General features: G+C 36.0%; 1 protein-coding gene across 6 annotated transcripts in view; it reads left to right on the top strand.

Moving 5' to 3' along the window:
* Window positions 1–18,202, top strand: part of DIAPH2 (diaphanous related formin 2) — a 302,075-nt gene that overhangs the window by 46,585 nt on the left and 237,288 nt on the right. For all 6 annotated transcript variants that reach the window (XM_075054004.1, XM_075054006.1, XM_075054005.1 and 3 more), the window contains 7 exons: window positions 445–563; window positions 1,588–1,704; window positions 3,421–3,539; window positions 4,229–4,293; window positions 6,484–6,588; window positions 9,087–9,707; window positions 16,827–16,941. In XM_075054004.1, the coding sequence (XP_074910105.1) occupies window positions 445–563; window positions 1,588–1,704; window positions 3,421–3,539; window positions 4,229–4,293; window positions 6,484–6,588; window positions 9,087–9,707; window positions 16,827–16,941 (1,261 nt within the window). The remainder of the gene's footprint in view (window positions 1–444; window positions 564–1,587; window positions 1,705–3,420; window positions 3,540–4,228; window positions 4,294–6,483; window positions 6,589–9,086; window positions 9,708–16,826; window positions 16,942–18,202) is intronic.

Below are 18,202 nucleotides of genomic sequence, written 5' to 3'. Positions count from 1 at the left end.
TCTTGTAAGTTTTTCTCAATGTACTATGGTTGTTTTTATGCTAAGTTCTAGATTAACTTAATAACAGAATTTGTAAGCATATATTTACGCCTCTTTAGGCTTCTTAAGTTCACTTTCATTAATGTTTTGAAATACCCTTAGGCTATTTTTTTAAAGAAACTGACATTAACAAGCATAAACTGCTGACTCTGTCCCATTAAGAGAACTCAACTCAATTAGAAGGCTTCATATTTGTTCTGTAGCCCGTACCTATGTTTGCTGATATTTTGCCTTAATTTTTCATGGCTGTGCAATTATAATAAAAAAAACCCAGGCACTGAGTTACAGCTTAGTCCTCTTCCAAAGGTTAATGTCTCATATTTTGTCATTATGTAATCTTTGAAGGGGGGGAAATTCTTGCTTTAAAAAAGGGAAAATTAAGATATGCTATGCCTTGAAAAATAGGGCTTGAAAGATAAGGATAATGAAGAGCTTGATATTCAGCTGAAAGTGTTTGATGAGAACAAAGAAGATGACTTAATTGAACTGTCACATCGTCTCAATGATATCAGAGCTGAAATGGAATATCCTTTATAGAAATGGTGTTATATCTTGTTGCATCGTTTAATAACTTCATTAAACGTAAGTTAGAATGCTCTATGTGCAGTTTATTTGTCACAGTTGCATGTCTTGTCAGGGACTTTCTCAAGCAGATATCTTTGTTAAAAACTTATTTAGAAAATTAGTACTTAAATTGCATGTAAAATATAAGTCATTTGGAGCTGAATTAATTTTTCATAAATCACATTTACTAAGCTAAACTCTGGCTTGTAATACATGAAGTTACAAAATTACACCGATGGAAGATTATAAGTTTGAAGAAAAAGGAATTTTGATAACTAAGTTGGAACAACATTTCTAGTAGGTTCTGAGGCACTTAAGCTTCATGCCTTCTCTATTTATGAAAAAGCAGTAAATTTAAAGTTACCTAAGTTCAGAATGATTGCTTGCAGTTTTTAAATGAGTAGTAGCTGGTACTTAAGAAGCAGAGGAAGGTGGATGCAACCAATGAGAAGAATATAAAATCACTAACAATAAAGTTGTTGCATTACAGAACAGGTAATGACAGGTAATATTCTTATTTAAGAAATTAAAATGATTGACTAGTGTGTTTTTGCCAATAGCCTGGCTTACTTCAGAATGAAAATGAAAGCTTTATGTGAAATATTTTTACAGGATTCTATGATAATAAGTATGTAGTATAATTTTTCTGAGTAGTAATGAAACGTGTCTTAACTGTTAAGCAGGAGGTGGTTTCTGTGGACAGTCTTAGTGGAAAAAGGATATTTACTAATAAGGATAGTAGTTCAGAGTGTTAAAAGGTTTTACTTGAACAATATGAACAACATCTAGGGAACTGGGTGTGGGGGGTGTTTTGTGTTGTGGTTTTTTGTTTGGTTGGTTTTTTTTTTTTGTTTGTTTTGGTTTTTTTTGGTTTGTTTGTTTGGGTGTGGGATGTGGGGTTTTTTTTTGGGGGGGGGGGGGGTGGGGTGGGGTTTTTTTTTTGTCCTTTTTTAAGTCCTTGTATTTCCTTAACAAAATTTGCACTGATGTGAATGAAGTATTTCATCTGTTGTATAATATGTTGAAAGATACTTCTTCAGAAAATTACTTCTTGTCAATTCTCCAACATTTTCTTCTCATCAGGAGTGATTACTATGTCCGGTAAGTGTCAGGTGTCATGTTTGATTTTTTTGGAGGGGTTAGGGAGAAGAATAGAAATCAAGACCCTGGTAAACTGAGTAGCTCATAATTGTTCATGAATAGTTGCTCTGTAACTGTTATGGTTTAACCTCAGCCAGCAGCTAAGCACTGCACAGCCGCTCACTCACTCCCCCCCCACCCAGTGGGATGCGGAAGAGAATCAGAAGGAAAAAAGTAAAACTCGTGGGTTGAGATAAGAACAGTTTATTAGTTTCTTCTTTTCTGTTCTATTAATGATAATAATAAAATGATGATGATGATAATATGACAATAATAATAATAGTAGTAGTAGTATTGGAATATACAAGTGAGGCACAATGCCATTGCTCATCACCTGCCGACCAATGCCCTGTTAGTTTCCTGAGCAGTGATCCCGCCCTGGCCAACTCCCCCCAGTTTATATACTGGGCATGACATCACATGGTATGGAATACCCCGTTGGCCAGTTTGTGTCAGCTGCCCTGGCTGTGTCCCCTCCCAACTTCTTGTGCCCCTCCAGCCTCCTTGCTGGCTGGGCATGAGAAGCTGGAAAATCCTGGACTTTAGACTAAACACTACTTAGCAACAACTGAAAACATCAGCGTGTTATCAACATTCTCCTCATACTGAACCCAAAACATAACGCTATACCAGCTACTAGGAAGACAATTAACTCTATCCCAGCTCAAACCAGGACAGTAACTGATGTGTTATTTGTTTTTCTGCTCAATGTTAATATTGAAAAGATCTTGTTAAATATAATAATGCTTATTTCAAAGACTTGAACCTTATTCTAACACCCTTATCCCAAAATCTAACTCGTTGAGCACTTTTTCCTTTATTCAAATTTGATAGCTTCATGACTTCAAAGAACTTGAAAGTTAGTTGTATAACTAATAATTTTAAGTACTTCCACAGTGCCTTGTATCTTGTCTTTTCGATGTAAGCTTCTTTTACGTGCACCTTATAGTGTCTTAGCAGTGTCGAAGTACCACATAAAAAATCTTGTTTTAAGAAGTAATTTTTTTGTTGTAAAGGGTTGATAAAAACAATTTATATGCAAGATGATAAGATTAAGTAGTAAAATATAACATGAGAAATCTTCCAATTTTTATGTATATATATTTATTTTAATTGGAAAGTTTGGGATATCATCACTTTAGGTTTGAGGGTTTCCTACTGAGAGCTCAATGGTATGTGAAATTGAAATGTAATACCTTGCACTGGTAAGAACTAATAATTTTGAGCACAGAATTCTCTAATCTTGGAGGTTCCTGATGTTGTTGTGTAGAGATGTATATCAAGCAATTAAGTTAATAATTAACTCATTTTCTAAGTAATTGAATACTGGTACTGTTGCGAGCGATGGAAGTCACTGTTGAGAATGTGCTAAGTAATTTTTGCAGCATATATTGCAAATAATAAATGTGTTGTTTGTTTAATGGATTATTGTCTGGCAAAGGATAAATGAATAGTGCACAGTATTTTGTGGAGTCTTGCACTTCTTCAGATATCCTTGTGAGAAACTGACAACAGTGCTTTATTAGCCAGAGTACAATTAAGTCCTTTAACTTGATCCTTTTACTGGCAACTGTATAATTCATATATTAGGAGTTAAGATTGCCCCCTTCCCCCCCCCCATGTTGCGTAAATGATTGATCGTGTTCTTATTGTCTTGTAAAATCTGTTCTTTGTTAGACCTCAGTATTACAAAATAATAGAAGAATGCGTATCACAGATAGTATTGCACTGCAGCGGCATGGACCCAGATTTTAAATGTAGAGGAAGAATGGATGTGGATTTTACTCATCTTATTGGTTTGTATACTATAAGCAATTTTACCTTGTTTTACTGAAGTGCGTGTTTTTCTTTGTATTCTTCTCTCTAGGCTTAAGTTGACTGAGTGAACTTTTTCAGTTTTCTGGAAATAGGTGTACTTGTGGAGACGGCCAGAACAAACTCTACAGCCTTTAATAAAATGACACTGATGAAGTTTGCTTCTCTAAATTTGTCTTGACTTCTATCTGAATACAATAGTCTTCATAACCAAAAATTGCTTGTCCATAATTTCTGTGAATTTCAGGTCTGTTATAAATATCAAAATTTACATTAGCATTAATTGCTAGTCAATATATAATAGTTATATGGTTCATTCTAGTGTAAAAATCCTTTTTTTAGTTGTAGATTAATGTAAAGGAGAAGGGCATGCAAACTTAGACCTGTCAGAGAACAACTATGAAGATGATCTTTAAGGTCCCTTCCAACCCAAACCATTCTCTGATTCTATATTGCTTGGTCATGTGTCCTCACCACTTTCCTTATATTTACAGATTTTGCTCTTCAAAATAACTCACCAAATGTTTGGTCAGAGCAACCTACTAATTAATTGTATTTTTTGTCTGTTGCTTTTGTTTCGTGGGGTCATAGAGTAATTATGGTAGGAAGGCACCTTAGAGCTGTTATACGTTTTACCTGACTTCTGTGTGGTATTTTATTTAAATTCTAGATGCATGTGTAGACAAAGCAAAAGTAGAAGAGAGTGAAAAGAAAGCAGCAGAATTTTCCAGAAAGGTAAGTCCTACTCATCACTATTTTTGAGGTATGGAACAGAAGCCTGACAGGAACATAGTAGGCTTGTTTCACAGTAGGCAGTTGGTGGAAACTGGGAAATAGTGTATCTCACAGGCAGGATGTTCTTTTACATTTAATAGCTCTGCGGGTTTTGGGTTTTTCTGTGTGTGTGCAAGGCTCAGATTCCAGCTTGCTTTGAATTTGGAAGCAGATAAGTAGTATTAGCTGTACATATCCTTCAGTTGTATTCCTCTGCTGTAGACAACATGGGAAGACAAGATGGAAAAATTCCACTTGTCGCTATTCTGTCCTGAAATACTTAGGTATTTAACAAAGTGCAGCTATATGCTTAAAAAAGAAAAATAACAACTGAGGGGGAAATATTCATAACTCTCCATCTAGTTTTGGTTTAGAACCTGAAGAAACATATTGAGAAGCAGTGTAATTCAATGTTTGAAAAAGAATCAACTCCTTAGGCACAGAGATGCTAACATTGAAATACTGCTTTATTTCCTTATAACACCCATGATATATTATTACATTATGAGGGAGAGTAATTTATTTCCTTATTATTCACATTTAGGAATCTTACAGTGAATTTTGGAACCTGTTTTGCTAACAAATTTATCGTTCTGGTCCAATTCTTTTTTAGAATCATAGAATCATTTAGGTTGGAAAAGAACTTGATGATCTTAAAGTCCAACCATAAACCTAATGCCACCAAGTCCACCACTAAACCATGTCCCCGAGTGCCACATCTACATGTCTTTTAAATACCTCCAGGGATGGTGACTCAACTACTTCCCCGGGCAGCCTGTTCCAATGTGTGACAACCCTTTTGGTGAAGAAATTCTTCCTAATATCCAGTCTAAACCTCCCCTGGCGCAACCTGAGGCCTTTTCCTCTTGTCCTATCACTTAGATATAGAAATAGAATCATAAAATTTGGAAAAGACCTCTAAGTTCATCAAGTCCAATTTAATAGGAACTTGATAACTAAGTCCTTTTTCGGTGATGGGCAGTTTTCATTTATTACTAGATACAGGACAGGTTAGACATTTAAAATTATTTCTGTAGGAAGAATTCCAGCTCAGTATATTTCTTGTAATAACATTTTTGGGGTGTGTTTCTAAAGAAATTGATACTTATCCTTCTACTTTATCACTATTGGTGTTTGTGCTGAAAGTATCTTGCTATCATGTGTTTTCTCAAGTTACTTTAGTTCCTGTTTCCTAGATTATGTTAATGGCTAATTTGTTAATCTCAGCTCATCACATGCTGCCTAAGGATATGAAATGCTGAATGTACTATATTAGCTGCAGTAGTACTAAAGTTCATATGCCATGTTGTTGTGTATTAAAAGCATTCAAAATTTTGATGTTTGGTCTGGTCTAAGAAGCCTTTTGTGGACCAAAAGACAGTACATGTTCTTGAACACAATAATTAAAAATTTCAGATTAAGAGTTGAATGAAGTAATTAGCTTTTCTCTCTTCAGTGTTAAATGTGGATGCATTTTTAATAGGAGCTGTGGTGTCTGAGCTTTATAGAAAGAAAATTATTGTGATGCTTTTCTGGCAGAGTTATTTATCATAATGTACTTTGTTAGTGGCAGTCAACAGGTTCTTACTGGTGATAAGTTGCTTTGTCCTGTGGAAGAATGAATTACAGAAGCTTTCAAACATGCTAATAATCTCTTAAGCCTAGCAAACAGTAACAGGATGAAAATTTACAGCAAATTTCTGAAAACCATGCTGTAAACTAGACTTCCATTTTATATGGGGACTTCAAGACTGAAGGGATCACTGACTTATTTGGATACCTCCTTTCTTATGTTACTTTATGGATGATACTGCTGAAGCAGCACACATCTCTTCAGATTTAAGCTCACTGAATGATGTGTATACTCAAGTTTAGTTTGAGAAGTCTACAATATTCTGTTGGGGCAGAACGAACCTGTTGAACTTACAGCTCTACTCAGTAGCTAGATCTGAGTGGTTCTGTGTCATGACTTATTGATGGAAGAAATTATGTGCTACTAGAAGAACACATACTGGAAAAATACTCTTTTTTTTTTTAAGTTAAAAGTGCATCTATTGCTCTAGTTTGATATTGTTCAAAGAATTCCTGAATGTATAATATCTAGTGTGGACATAAATGGACAAACACTTTTGTGTTGGTTAATCTTTACAGTTTGATGAAGAGTTCACAGCTCGACAGGAGGCACAAGCAGAGCTTCAGAAACGAGAAGAGAAAATCAAAGAACTTGAAACAGAAATCAAACAGCTACGAACTCAGGTAATAATCACAGTAAGTTCCACAGTTGAATTTATTTTGTTTTGTTTTATTTTGTTTTGTTTTATTTTATTTTATTTTATTTTTTATAAATTGAAAAGAAATTACCCAGGAGTGTGTTGCCTCTATGGAGGTTTGAAATGTATGTTATAGTTGTATTGATTTCTTTTTAAGGTAGCATAAACTACTATGGATAGTTAATGGAGGTAGCATTTTTTCAAATAGTAGTGTATTCAACATCTGTTACAGATACTTGCTTTATTGAGGAAAAATTTCCTTAGGCTATGAAAAGTTTGAATCTAGCCTGGGTTGTTTTTTCTCCAAGTACTTGTTTATGCTTTAACATTACTACTTCTGTATGGTGTGCAGAAAGTGTTTGTTTTAGAAGGCTTTGTACTTGAATTGCAAAGGTGGAAATCACAATAGCTGTACGTGCACAATATGCATACCTTTCAGCACGTGCATGCAACTGATAACGACAATTATTTTTTTTTAAACTCTGGATATCAGACTGTAGCCATTTCTAAAATGAATATTACGCTAGCTTTATACAGTCTCATAGGTAAATATAACAAAAAACTCAAGACCTTATGGAAGTGGAAGGTGATACTTAATTTCAGCAAAGCTGACTGTCCTTGCATTGATTTCCTCATAAATTTTGCTCACAAGCGCCAAAACTGTATTTCCAAGTGATCTGTCTGGGATCACTAGTGAAGCAGAGAGGAGAAGAAATGCTGCCTCTTGAGCCCTCACAACATCTCTTGGGTTTCTTTTGTTTAATGACAATGAATTGCATTTCTGACAGGCCTTTTATACCCCTTAGGAACCAACAGTTACTATGGTTTGATCTTTTTGCCTCAGCCTGGCTTATTTCCTACTCCTTCAATATTAGGCAAGGTCTGCCTGTTGCCTTTTTTCCTCATCATGACTGTTTTAATGCCTATGGTCTCACTTCCTGCTTGGATAATAAGAGGAAAAATAGCATATGGTGTGCCGTAACCTGGTTGTCCTTATCGTGCTTTCAGGATGCTGGTCTTTTGCTGGCGAGTTGTCTGTGCTATAGCCTTATCAGAGCACTGGCCTTTGTGTCTTAATGTGGGCATATTACGCTGCATTTCACAGTGGCATTGCTATTCATTGTGTCCTCTGCTATCATTACAGTTGGTCTTGTAACTTGTGGTGTCTTATGGTTTCTTATTCTGTTTTCACACACAGACACTTCTGTTCATACTTCATTCTTACCAATTTTAATGTTTGTTACAAATATCTACAAGACAGTGTTACACTGAAATTTGACAACCTGTTTTAATGAGTTCACCAATTGTTGCATTACAATTCGTGTAGTAGTTCATGGGAAACACGTGCCTAGTGCAAAGCCAAAAACTTATTTTCAGTCTGATTAATTATTAATCCTGTTATATTGATTCTAACATAGTTCAGATGACCCAGGCATCGTGGTTCATTCACAATAATGGTACAATTAAAAAAAGTGATACACATTAACTTTCTACTATTTATGCCTTTTTTAATCTAGCGTTATGCTCCCCGTTACAATATATTGTGGCACTTACTTTTAGATGCACTCAGATTTTTCTCAGATTGATTCCCCCCCCCCCCCATCTTGCTTCTTTTAAACTAGAAACAGTAAATAATTGCATGGGGAAATAGTATGCAGTTCAGATGAAATGGACAGCCTGTATTACATAATAATTTTGTGATAAAAAAATCAGTTAGTAGAGGAAATAGAATATGAGGTCATATGGCAGTTTGTGCATAGATCCTGATGCTTCTTTTTAACAGATAGTCTTGAAGGACAAAAATCTGTGAGGAATTTGTACTAGGCTGGGATCATGTTATTACTACAGAAACCTGTCTGATTGAACATGCTGCTGTGTCTCTTAGTTGTTCCTCCTGCAGCTTATTAGAGTGGATACTGCAATTGCTCTTTCTTCCTATCACTGCAGAAACAACTGCAGACAGAATTAAAAGAAAGCATGATTGTTTTGGGTTATTTTTCCCCCCAAACAAGACATCAGGATAGTTATGAACAACTGTGGTCCCATAACCTCTTGCACTGCAATAGCTGCTTCAGTGATTTCTGTGGAAAGTTTTCCACCAGCAGACTAGTGTTGTTAAAATTCAGTGTGGTTATTGCCACCCCTGATGCCCCAGCTTGCCAGGATATCCTAAATGGGATAAATGTTTTGTGTATTGGTAAGAAATAAAATGCTGTTCTGTTCACTTAAATGTTACTGCTACTATTAAATTTTCTTTAAAATGGAAACAATTTGTTTTTATAAAAATGCTAGGTTATTCAGTTTACTTGGCAGTTTTATGGTACATGGTATAATCTATTGTTATTGCTTCTCATTTAAGTAGGAGAATGGTGGAATTTCTCACTTTCTTGAGGTATAGTTGACTACAAGGCATCCTAGTTGGTTCAACTTAATATTAAACCTTCTCCCCACCCTGATGAAGAGTTCCTCTTTTTTATATTTCAGGGTCCAGCCCTGACAGGTCAACTGACAGAAGTAGCGTCATTACCTCCAACCCTACCAAGTGAGAATGCGCCACCCCCTCCACCGCCTCCGTTACCTGGTGGAGCAATACCTCCTCCACCGCCTCCGTTACCTGGTGGAGCAATACCTCCTCCACCACCACCTCTGCTACCTGGTGGAGCAGCACCTCCTCCTCCTCCACCACCACCTCCACTGCCTGGTGGAGCAATACCTCCTCCTCCTCCACCACCGCCTCCACTACCTGGTGGAGCAATACCTCCGCCGCCGCCTCCGCTGCCCGGTGGAGCAGCACCACCTCCTCCTCCTCCACCGCCTCCGCTACCTGGTGGAGTAATGCCTCCGCCGCCGCCTCCGCTGCCCGGTGGAGCAATACCACCTCCACCACCTCCACTACCTGGTGGAGCAGCACCACCTCCACCACCTCCGCTACCTGGTGGAGCACCACCTCCTCCACCACTGCCTTTTGGTGGGCCTCCAATGCCACCAGCTCTTGGAGGTATTCCTTTTGCTCCCTTTCCGGTGATACCAGCGTTACCACATGGGATGAAGGAGAAGAAAAAGTATAAGCTGGAAGTTGCAATGAAGAGAATCAACTGGTCAAAGGTATTACAATGTTTGTTTTTATTCCCATTCATAAAAAGTGGCTTTTGAGGAAGAAGGAGGTAATGTGCTAGGGTTTACATTAGATTGTTAATAGTACTCATGTTTGGGGAATTCATTCTATTCTTTATCCAAAACCTTTCTGATGCAGTGATTGTGATTCAATTGGTATTGGTTTTCAAAGACACCTTATTCTGTGGGGTAAGCTCTAAGTGTTTAATGCTGCCAAGAGCCCATAACACCCCATATTCTGGGGCTATCTGTAGCTAAGAGCTCTCAAAATTTTGGCTGATTTTGTATAGACTTAAGTTCTACATGTTTTCAGCTGTAAAAGATATTTGACTTGCCAAATGGGCACTTCAGAGGTAAAAAGTCTTGTTTAAAGCAGGTTTAAGTTATCAAACAATTAAAATGTTTACTTTATAAATCATGTTACTAGTTTTTCAGAAAAAAGTTGAGTTAGTTAAAGTATTGCTGGGCTTTAGGACAGGGGGAATGAATCTTGAAGTAGACAACTGGGTGGAAGACTATTGGGAAGACTGCCATTTAGGTACTTAGACAATCTGGCAGTTGGCAGAAAGAAGGATCTTGAGTCAAGGCATAACTACAGCTGTTCGCTTAATTGAAGCAGCTGTGTCTGAGAAATGAGAGAGGATGTTGAGAAAGGAGATGTATTAAGAGGTTTTAGTTGAGTCTCTAGGTATAAAATGCAGTAAAACTTGGTATTAATGGGTATGTGGCATTTTGGAAGACAACACGCAACAGAACTCTGACTTCAGTTTTGCCTTCTCTGGGTAAAGCTGTGGGAGCTGTAAATTATGTGGTTTATGATTATTTTTTTTTCCTTGCTTTTTGAGGGCAGGTTGAAAGTGGATCAGGCTGTTAGACACTAATTTTACCTTTGGTATCTTCTCAATAAAACAGTGCATGATTGCTTTGGTTATGACTTATGTGAATTTATTTTAAAAATGAAGTACGAGTGAAACCACTATGGTGGCAATTCATTGGGTTTTCTAGTTTAGTTTTAAAAACCTTGCATGAAACTCAAAAACTTGACTAGCTTAGAAAGACAAGGGTGGGAAGGCATTGGCAAAAGTATTTTTCCTAATTAAAATAAATAATTCTATACTTACCATGATAATAAGTATCCAGACTTAAACTATTAAAATCTTCTGTTTAAGGGCAGATGTCTTGACATGAGGTTAAGACTTATTTTAAGATCAGTCCTCTGAACAAATACAGTAATTTACTATAAATTAGAGCATCTAATTAAGAAATGAAGCTGATTATTTTGTGTTCACATTTCTTTTGTTCTTGTGATATGTTCTGGAAGTTTGAAAGGAAATTTGACTTTCATTGCCTTACCTGCCTGTCAATGATAGTTTTACTACAAAACACACTTTAACAGCATTTTTCTTCCTCCAAGAAAGGCAGGTGTTTACCCTGTTAAGACTGTTGCCAACTTATCAGAAGGTTCTAAAGGCAATGGTGTTATTAAACATCAGTTTTTATTGTAAGCATTGAAGAAATCTTTACTAGAGTGAATTTTTAGCTATTTAGTTCTATGTAAAATTATTACTGCATTTGATTTAGCAGTATGTGGTTTGATATTAAACTCGAGTTAAAGTCATGGCTCTATTAGAATTGTGAAGCCAATGTTCCTTCCCTCTCCTTTACAAATATAGTTGATACTGTATGCTATTATGAATTTTTAAATGAGATTCTTGTTGACGGAACATTGCATTTGATGCTTGACGGATGAGTATCCGAGGAAGCTACCTTAGTTCCAATACAAAATTCTTCTAAAAAAGGCTGTGGGTTGTACGTTGCTGAGCAAGAGATTTCTTCCCATGAGAGCTTTGATTGAATGTGTGCTAAGATCAGTGGATTTATGTAGCGACAGCAGGAGATGGCAGTAGGTAACTGCTGTGTGTTATTTCTCTTTTGGCCCCGTCATGAGGGCAGGTCTGAGAGGACATCTGTGACTCCTCTGAGGTATGCGGAGTATGATCGGTGGGTGAATACTCACTGAAATTTATAGTTCTGCAGAGACTTGCTTGTATTGCTGGTCAGTATCAAAGCAGAGTGAAAAACTGTGATGACCCAAACGAAAAGACAGGGCACCATTCTGTTAGGTGCGGGGAATGTGAATTGTGGCTTTGTATTAAGTTGCATACATATATCCAAACCATTAGGAATAGTTTTAAAGCAGTTTTCAAACATAGATAACAGCATGCTACTTCATGTGGAAACCTTCTTGGTTCATGATGTCTAATGTAGTTGTAAGTTCAGAGAATGCCTGTGTGTTTATAATGGTACTTGCAGGTATTAATCTGGGATGTTTATTGCTTATTTCAGATTAGTAATATGTTAGGGCAGGGTTTTGGCCACTGGGAGGAGCTATGGGACTGCTCAAGTGACATGGTTGGGCACCATTAACTTCCAGTGAATGCGAGCTTCTGCACAGTCTTTACATGGTTATATTTAATCAAATTTCCTTTTTCAAAACAACTTAAAATATAAACATTTACTTGAGCAGTAAACTGCAAGCACAATGTCTGATTTGCAAAACTAACCTGTAAGAGCAGTTACTACTTATTACTTGTCTCCCAGTAGAATTGGTCACTTTGTGACAAGAGAAGTTATGCAAGTATCCAGGTGTGTGTTTGCATGTGTGTTACTTGAAAATCCCTTTTTGATCAGTATAGTCACTGTTTCTTCCATATAAAGGAAATAAATTTGGGGAACTAGATAATTGCATCTATTTTCAAGACTAAACCCATCACATCTTAAAGGCAGTTTGTGGTTGGCAGTTTTTTAGTGGTATAAAATGTGATAGACATATTGAGGTTTGCTGTAGGAAAAAACACATAGATCACCAAATCATCAAGGCAATTTAAAGGAGGACCTTCATATATTTCATGTCATCTGGTTTGAGCTCTAGCTTTGACTTCAGTGTAGTTTGACTGGATATCTGCTACTTGACAAGGTACTAAATCTTTGTACTACTAGCTAGTGTCTGACACTTTCCTTGAAAACCATATTCTATTTCAATAGTGTGTTGGTACCAAGAATTTAGTAAAATCAAATTGTTGATGAAAGTGAGCTGTTAAGTGACTACAGATGGTCACTGCTGACCATAAGTTGCAATTTGATATTGAACAACTGTTGAATGTGTAATTTAAATTGCATGCTGAAATAGTGCAGGTTTTTTTTGGGACGCTTCACAGCTGGTAAAACTGTTGGGAAACTCATATGGATGTAGATATGCATCTTTCTACTAAGTTGGGTTGTACCACATTGTCCTGGATGGAGCTGGATGACATGTGATGCCAGATGTTGCTCCTGGCTGAAGATGCTCCATCTTTTCAATATGAAGCTTCTGAAATGCATCACATCATTGCATAGCAATAACAGTCCTTTGTAGACTGTTGTCACTATATTGCTAGGACACAGGATCATGTCCATCGAGCTCTTGCATAGCTGATCCACTCTGCCAGACACAACGGAATTTCACTTTTAAAAGTATATGTAAAGATGGATAGTCTTAGGGCAACAGCACTGGACTGTGTTTGGAAATGATTCTATTTTGTCCCAAGGGGTTTTTCAGATGGTTCAGGGTAAGTTATTTTGTATCATTTCTGAATGTATACCGTCACCACTTCAAGCAAAACCTTCCAAGAACTAGTAATGACAGAAGTTTACTATTGGAAGAGGAACTAGGCTGTCCTCTGATATTTTTGAATAAGTGATCTTAATTGTCTTTCTAAATAAAAAGTAAGCTTAGGTTTTGTGTTGCTCTAAATTCTGAAGTGTTGAATAGTGAAATGGCTCGCTCTTTGGAGTAACAAATAAGAGCAGTATCATGAATGATTAATCCCACTAACTTTGGAAGGAGGAATCTAGAAGGTTGAGATAAAACCTGTGTAGAAATGCATGTCATGTCAATTTATAGTTTCTTTTACCATAAGAATTAATGTTTATACCTTATCTTTAGTACTTTGTCACTGGATTTTGAAGTATTTGGATATGTGCCAAAATAATCTGAAAGTGTATCTAACAGTACTAGTTTAAAAACAGGGTTTCAAAATATTTAAGCAGAAGGATATTTAAAATAGTCAACTATGGTTTTAAGGTATGGATTTCAATAAATGTTAAAATACATTTGAAACTCTCTTTACTTTTTCTGTCTGTAATTCTTATAAAAGAATCTGTATATTAGGATAAATGATAACTTTTTTATTGTGGGAGAAGGAATTAAAAGTATCAAGGAGGGGAGAAGACTGTAAATCTCTGGTTTCGGTTAATGTGCATCAGTGTGCCGCCTTAGAGCTACAGTATGGTATGACAGTGCTGGAAACTTCAGGCCCATTACAGAGAATTGTAGATGAGGGTGACATTACAAGTAACTGTAGAGAGTTCAGCAAAATGAAATTGGTGAGGGATTTTCTTTTTTTTTTTTAAATGTATAATTCTCAGTGCATATCCAGAAAACGGAACAGTTTTTTTTTTTTAGAATATTAACTTTAATGCTTCTGAATTTAAAAGGAATCGTATGGTCCTGCTGTTTTTTTACAACATCTGTACAATATATCTTTAACCTCCAGCAAACCACACGAATATATTATATTTTTAAAAAGAAAAAATGGACTGTTTTAAGTAGCCTAGTTGTATTATTAAAAAGAAACAAGAATGTATGAGTTGTCATGCTGGAAAAGATGCTCATGTATTACTTTCAGGAATATGGCACTACCCAATGTTTGAATCCAGAGTTTTGGGGTAGTTTTTTTACTTTGAAATTCACCTAGCCATATAAAAGTCCTTTTAGTTCATGTACTCATATGAATCATTTGAATTATACAATTTTGTAACCTTTAAAACCCTTATTAAAAAAAAAAAGCCACTTCCCCTCCTATGAAATGTTTGTCTGTTGAAGATTTTTTACCTTTGAGTGTCCTTGTCTTCTTTCTGTTTAGAAGATTACTCTCTTCAAAGCTTCCATCATAGTTTTCTGGATTTTTTTAAAACTCTTTTTCCTCCTTTTGAAATGGAGCTCTAATGTTTTAGAAATGCATTTCCACCTGTCTTTTAAGAAAATGTTTTGTGGCTATTATTTCAGTTAGCTTCTCTTATTATCTTTGACTTCCAGATTTTTATATTAACCCCTTCTATCTGTTTGGGTATTTCCATCTGGACTTTTTTTCCTTATAGAATACAAGTTTCATCACATTTATATTTTGGTGATTTTCTTGGGGGGGTGAGGGGGTGGGCAGATTTGTCTGCCATTGACAATATCATTCTGTCCTGAACTTGCTGCTCATCTTTGACTCACCACTGCTTTGTCTGGTTAGGATAGTTTCTCTCCTGCAATTCATTTATTTTCTTCATTTATTTAGGCATGTCAGTTAAGCAGGGAAAAATTTCTGCCATACATGTAACTTGCGCTTTTTACACTCAATTGTCCTTGTTAAGTAATATCTGATTCTAGAGTCAGTTGCACTAGTTTTGTAACTGTAAAACATACTCAGACTACCATCCTGTAAACATATAGAAAAATAAGCTTTTTAGTTTATAATACATATTTGTCATTGCAGCCAATTTCATTGTAATCAATTATGTTCATGTGTTTATAGAAATAATTTATAAAGTGCACATCTGAACACTGAGTATGACAATGGAAAGTAACTGCAGATGGACACTTTGCTTAAGTGCTCTGGGAACAGTGCCAAAAATCTCCTGCATACTGGAGAAGAGGAAAGTCTTTCTGAACATAACTTTTAAGGAGCTATCATTTTGGGAACAAAATTCTTTCTGTTTAATTTAGTGCCTTTTGTTGTAACTGTCTTCACCATTAGTGTTGGATTAAGATAGTTTTTAAAAATGTCTTACCTGCAGCTGGTGATAAAGCAGCTACACATTAACAGATTGATCATATTGTGAAAGGCGGAGGACTGATGTGTTGCAGTGAAATCCTAGTGAGGCTTACAAATATAATATTTATAAATTTAGAATAGAATCATAGAATCATTTAGGTTGGAAAAGACCTTCAAGATCATCGAGTCCAACCGTCAACCTTGCCCACTAAACCATGTCCTGAAGTGCCTCGTCTACGCACTTTTTGAATACCTCCAGGGATGGTGACTCAACCACTTCCCTGGGCAGCCTGTTCCAATGTCTGACAACCCTCTCAGTAAAGAAATTTTTCCTAATATCCAACCTAAATCTTCCTTGCCGCAACTTGAGGCCATTTACTCTCATCCTATCATTAGTTACTTGATAGAAGAGACCAGCACCCACCTCACTACAACCCCTCTTCAGGTAGTTGTAGAGAGTCAAAAGGTCTCCCCTCAGCCTGTGTATCCTGTGTATTCCTGTGTATCATCCTGAAGTTAAATAGCCCTTGAAAATTAATAGGCATTTAAACAAACTTATAAACAAGAATTGATAAGACTTCAAAAACAGGATGAGGAACATATTTTGAAAACAAAATAGCTGTTTTGAACCATACATGAAGAGTAAAATTGGCTTTCAGCTTCTATGTTGCAGAGTACTTTCTTCTTTTAATACAGTATCAAATAAGGTACTGTAATGAAACCTGTGTTTCCATTTTTCAAATGTTTAAAAAAAGTGATATTAAGGATAAAATTATTTCTGATGTTTAAAAAGATAATTCTTCCTACAGACTTAATATTGAGTCACTGAAAGGTCTGCATTGACATATCATTTGCAAATAAGGTATTCCATACTCTGGCAGTGTAACAAAGACTATTCCTTTTACAGTTCTCAAGCAGCAGGGCGCCATATCAGTGGTGAAGAATTTGGGAACTGTCTAGAACATAATCAAGAGAAGGCTAGAACACTTTCAAACCCAGATGCTTATATGTTATCAAGCCTGTTTGGAAAAGTTGTTGAATGGGAGAAATATAATAAAAATCATAGCGTAGATAGAATGCAGTTCATCTGATTATGTTTTGTTCTGGAAGCATCTTTAAGTGAACGTAATAGCTGGAACATAACTAAATTTAATTCATTGCAATTATCACAAAAGTCTAGTAGCATCGGCTTTAACTTGGCTATTGAAAATACTAGTTAGTAACTCTGGAGATGCCATTTTTGTTTCAGATTGAGCCTCAAGAGATAGCAGAAAACAGCTTTTGGGTAAAAGCTGAAGAAGATAGATTTGAAAACCCAGAACTGTTCGCAAAATTGGCGCTTACCTTTGGAACCCAAATGAAAGGTACATTCTTCTTTTACTTTGTATTATGCTTTTATTAAGTTTAAAACTGTGCAATGACAGTCTCTTTTATGCTTTGTGCAATGCTATGGAATTCATATAATGGTTTGTAGCAGAAAGATGATTTAAAATGTATGTTTTTATTAAGCAAAGCTGTTTATTACAGGAATTGCTCCTCCCTCACAGCATAAGGGGAGGAACCTTTTCTAATAATACCTCTCAAGTGCAGGGTGTGTTGCAGGCTGATGTGAATTTTCTTCAAATTAAATTATAATTACATTTAAATTCTAATCCTAAAATTATGCTCATCTGCATTAATATTCCTAGCTGCAGGAACTGTAAGTTGTCAGGTTCTTTTAGATATTCCACCTGTGGAGGGTTTGTTGTGTAACAAAAATTTACTTGCTTGTATCACACTGCTAAATCAAAGTCCTCATGCAGTTGAATCACAAAGTCACAACTCTATAATATGCCTACTGTCATGATTCTGGAATATGTGAGATGAAACCATTGTTCTTTTCAAAGTTCTTGTGTTGGTGTCCTTAGTCTTTGCTTTCACTTTTTTTTTTAAATACTATATGCAGCTCTCTTTTTAAGAAAAAAGAGGTCTTTACATATACTCTTCTAATTAGTATTTAAATTTGTGTTGTATAATCTAAGCAGCACACCCTTCCCAAGTTATATACAGTTAAACTGCACTGTTACTGTAATTAGTGAATGATATAAGGTAGTTTTCAAAGGTTTGAACATGTGAGTGCACACTCTTTAAACTGTTTGCATAATAACATAGGGAAGTGTCAGATAGTCTACCGATTTTTGTCGGAACACAGTGTGAAATAAGCCTGTTTGACTACTAGAGATAACAATACAGTGAGAATAAAAACCATGCTGGTCTGTCACGTGTAACTGAGGCTGCTCAGTATGTCATGTAAATAACTCTTCTGCTATTGATTTTAGATGAAGAAAATAATTTCTCAAACACTTAATTCTTTCAATGAGAGATACGATGACAATATTTATATCTGGAGTTGGGAATGCAGTTACTAACAACTGAATATTGGTTATGATTTTGATACTTTAATACCATCCTCACCTCTTCATGGCTTTCAAATGGTCTTTGAGTAATTCTGAAGCTGCACACAGCTTCTTCAAGTCTTTTCATTATTAGCCATAGTTAATGGTAAATTGATCAGTATTTCATATGTGACCATTTACAAGTAATTTGTTTCAGGCCTGAAGAGAAGCAAGTACTGCTGAATAATGG

The sequence above is a fragment of the Buteo buteo genome, chromosome 22 (genome assembly GCF_964188355.1).
Source record: "Buteo buteo chromosome 22, bButBut1.hap1.1, whole genome shotgun sequence".
In the NCBI taxonomy this organism is placed as follows: domain Eukaryota; kingdom Metazoa; phylum Chordata; class Aves; order Accipitriformes; family Accipitridae; genus Buteo; species Buteo buteo.
Note: the sequence above shows the minus strand (reverse complement) of the source record. Positions and strands in the feature narration are given on the sequence as shown.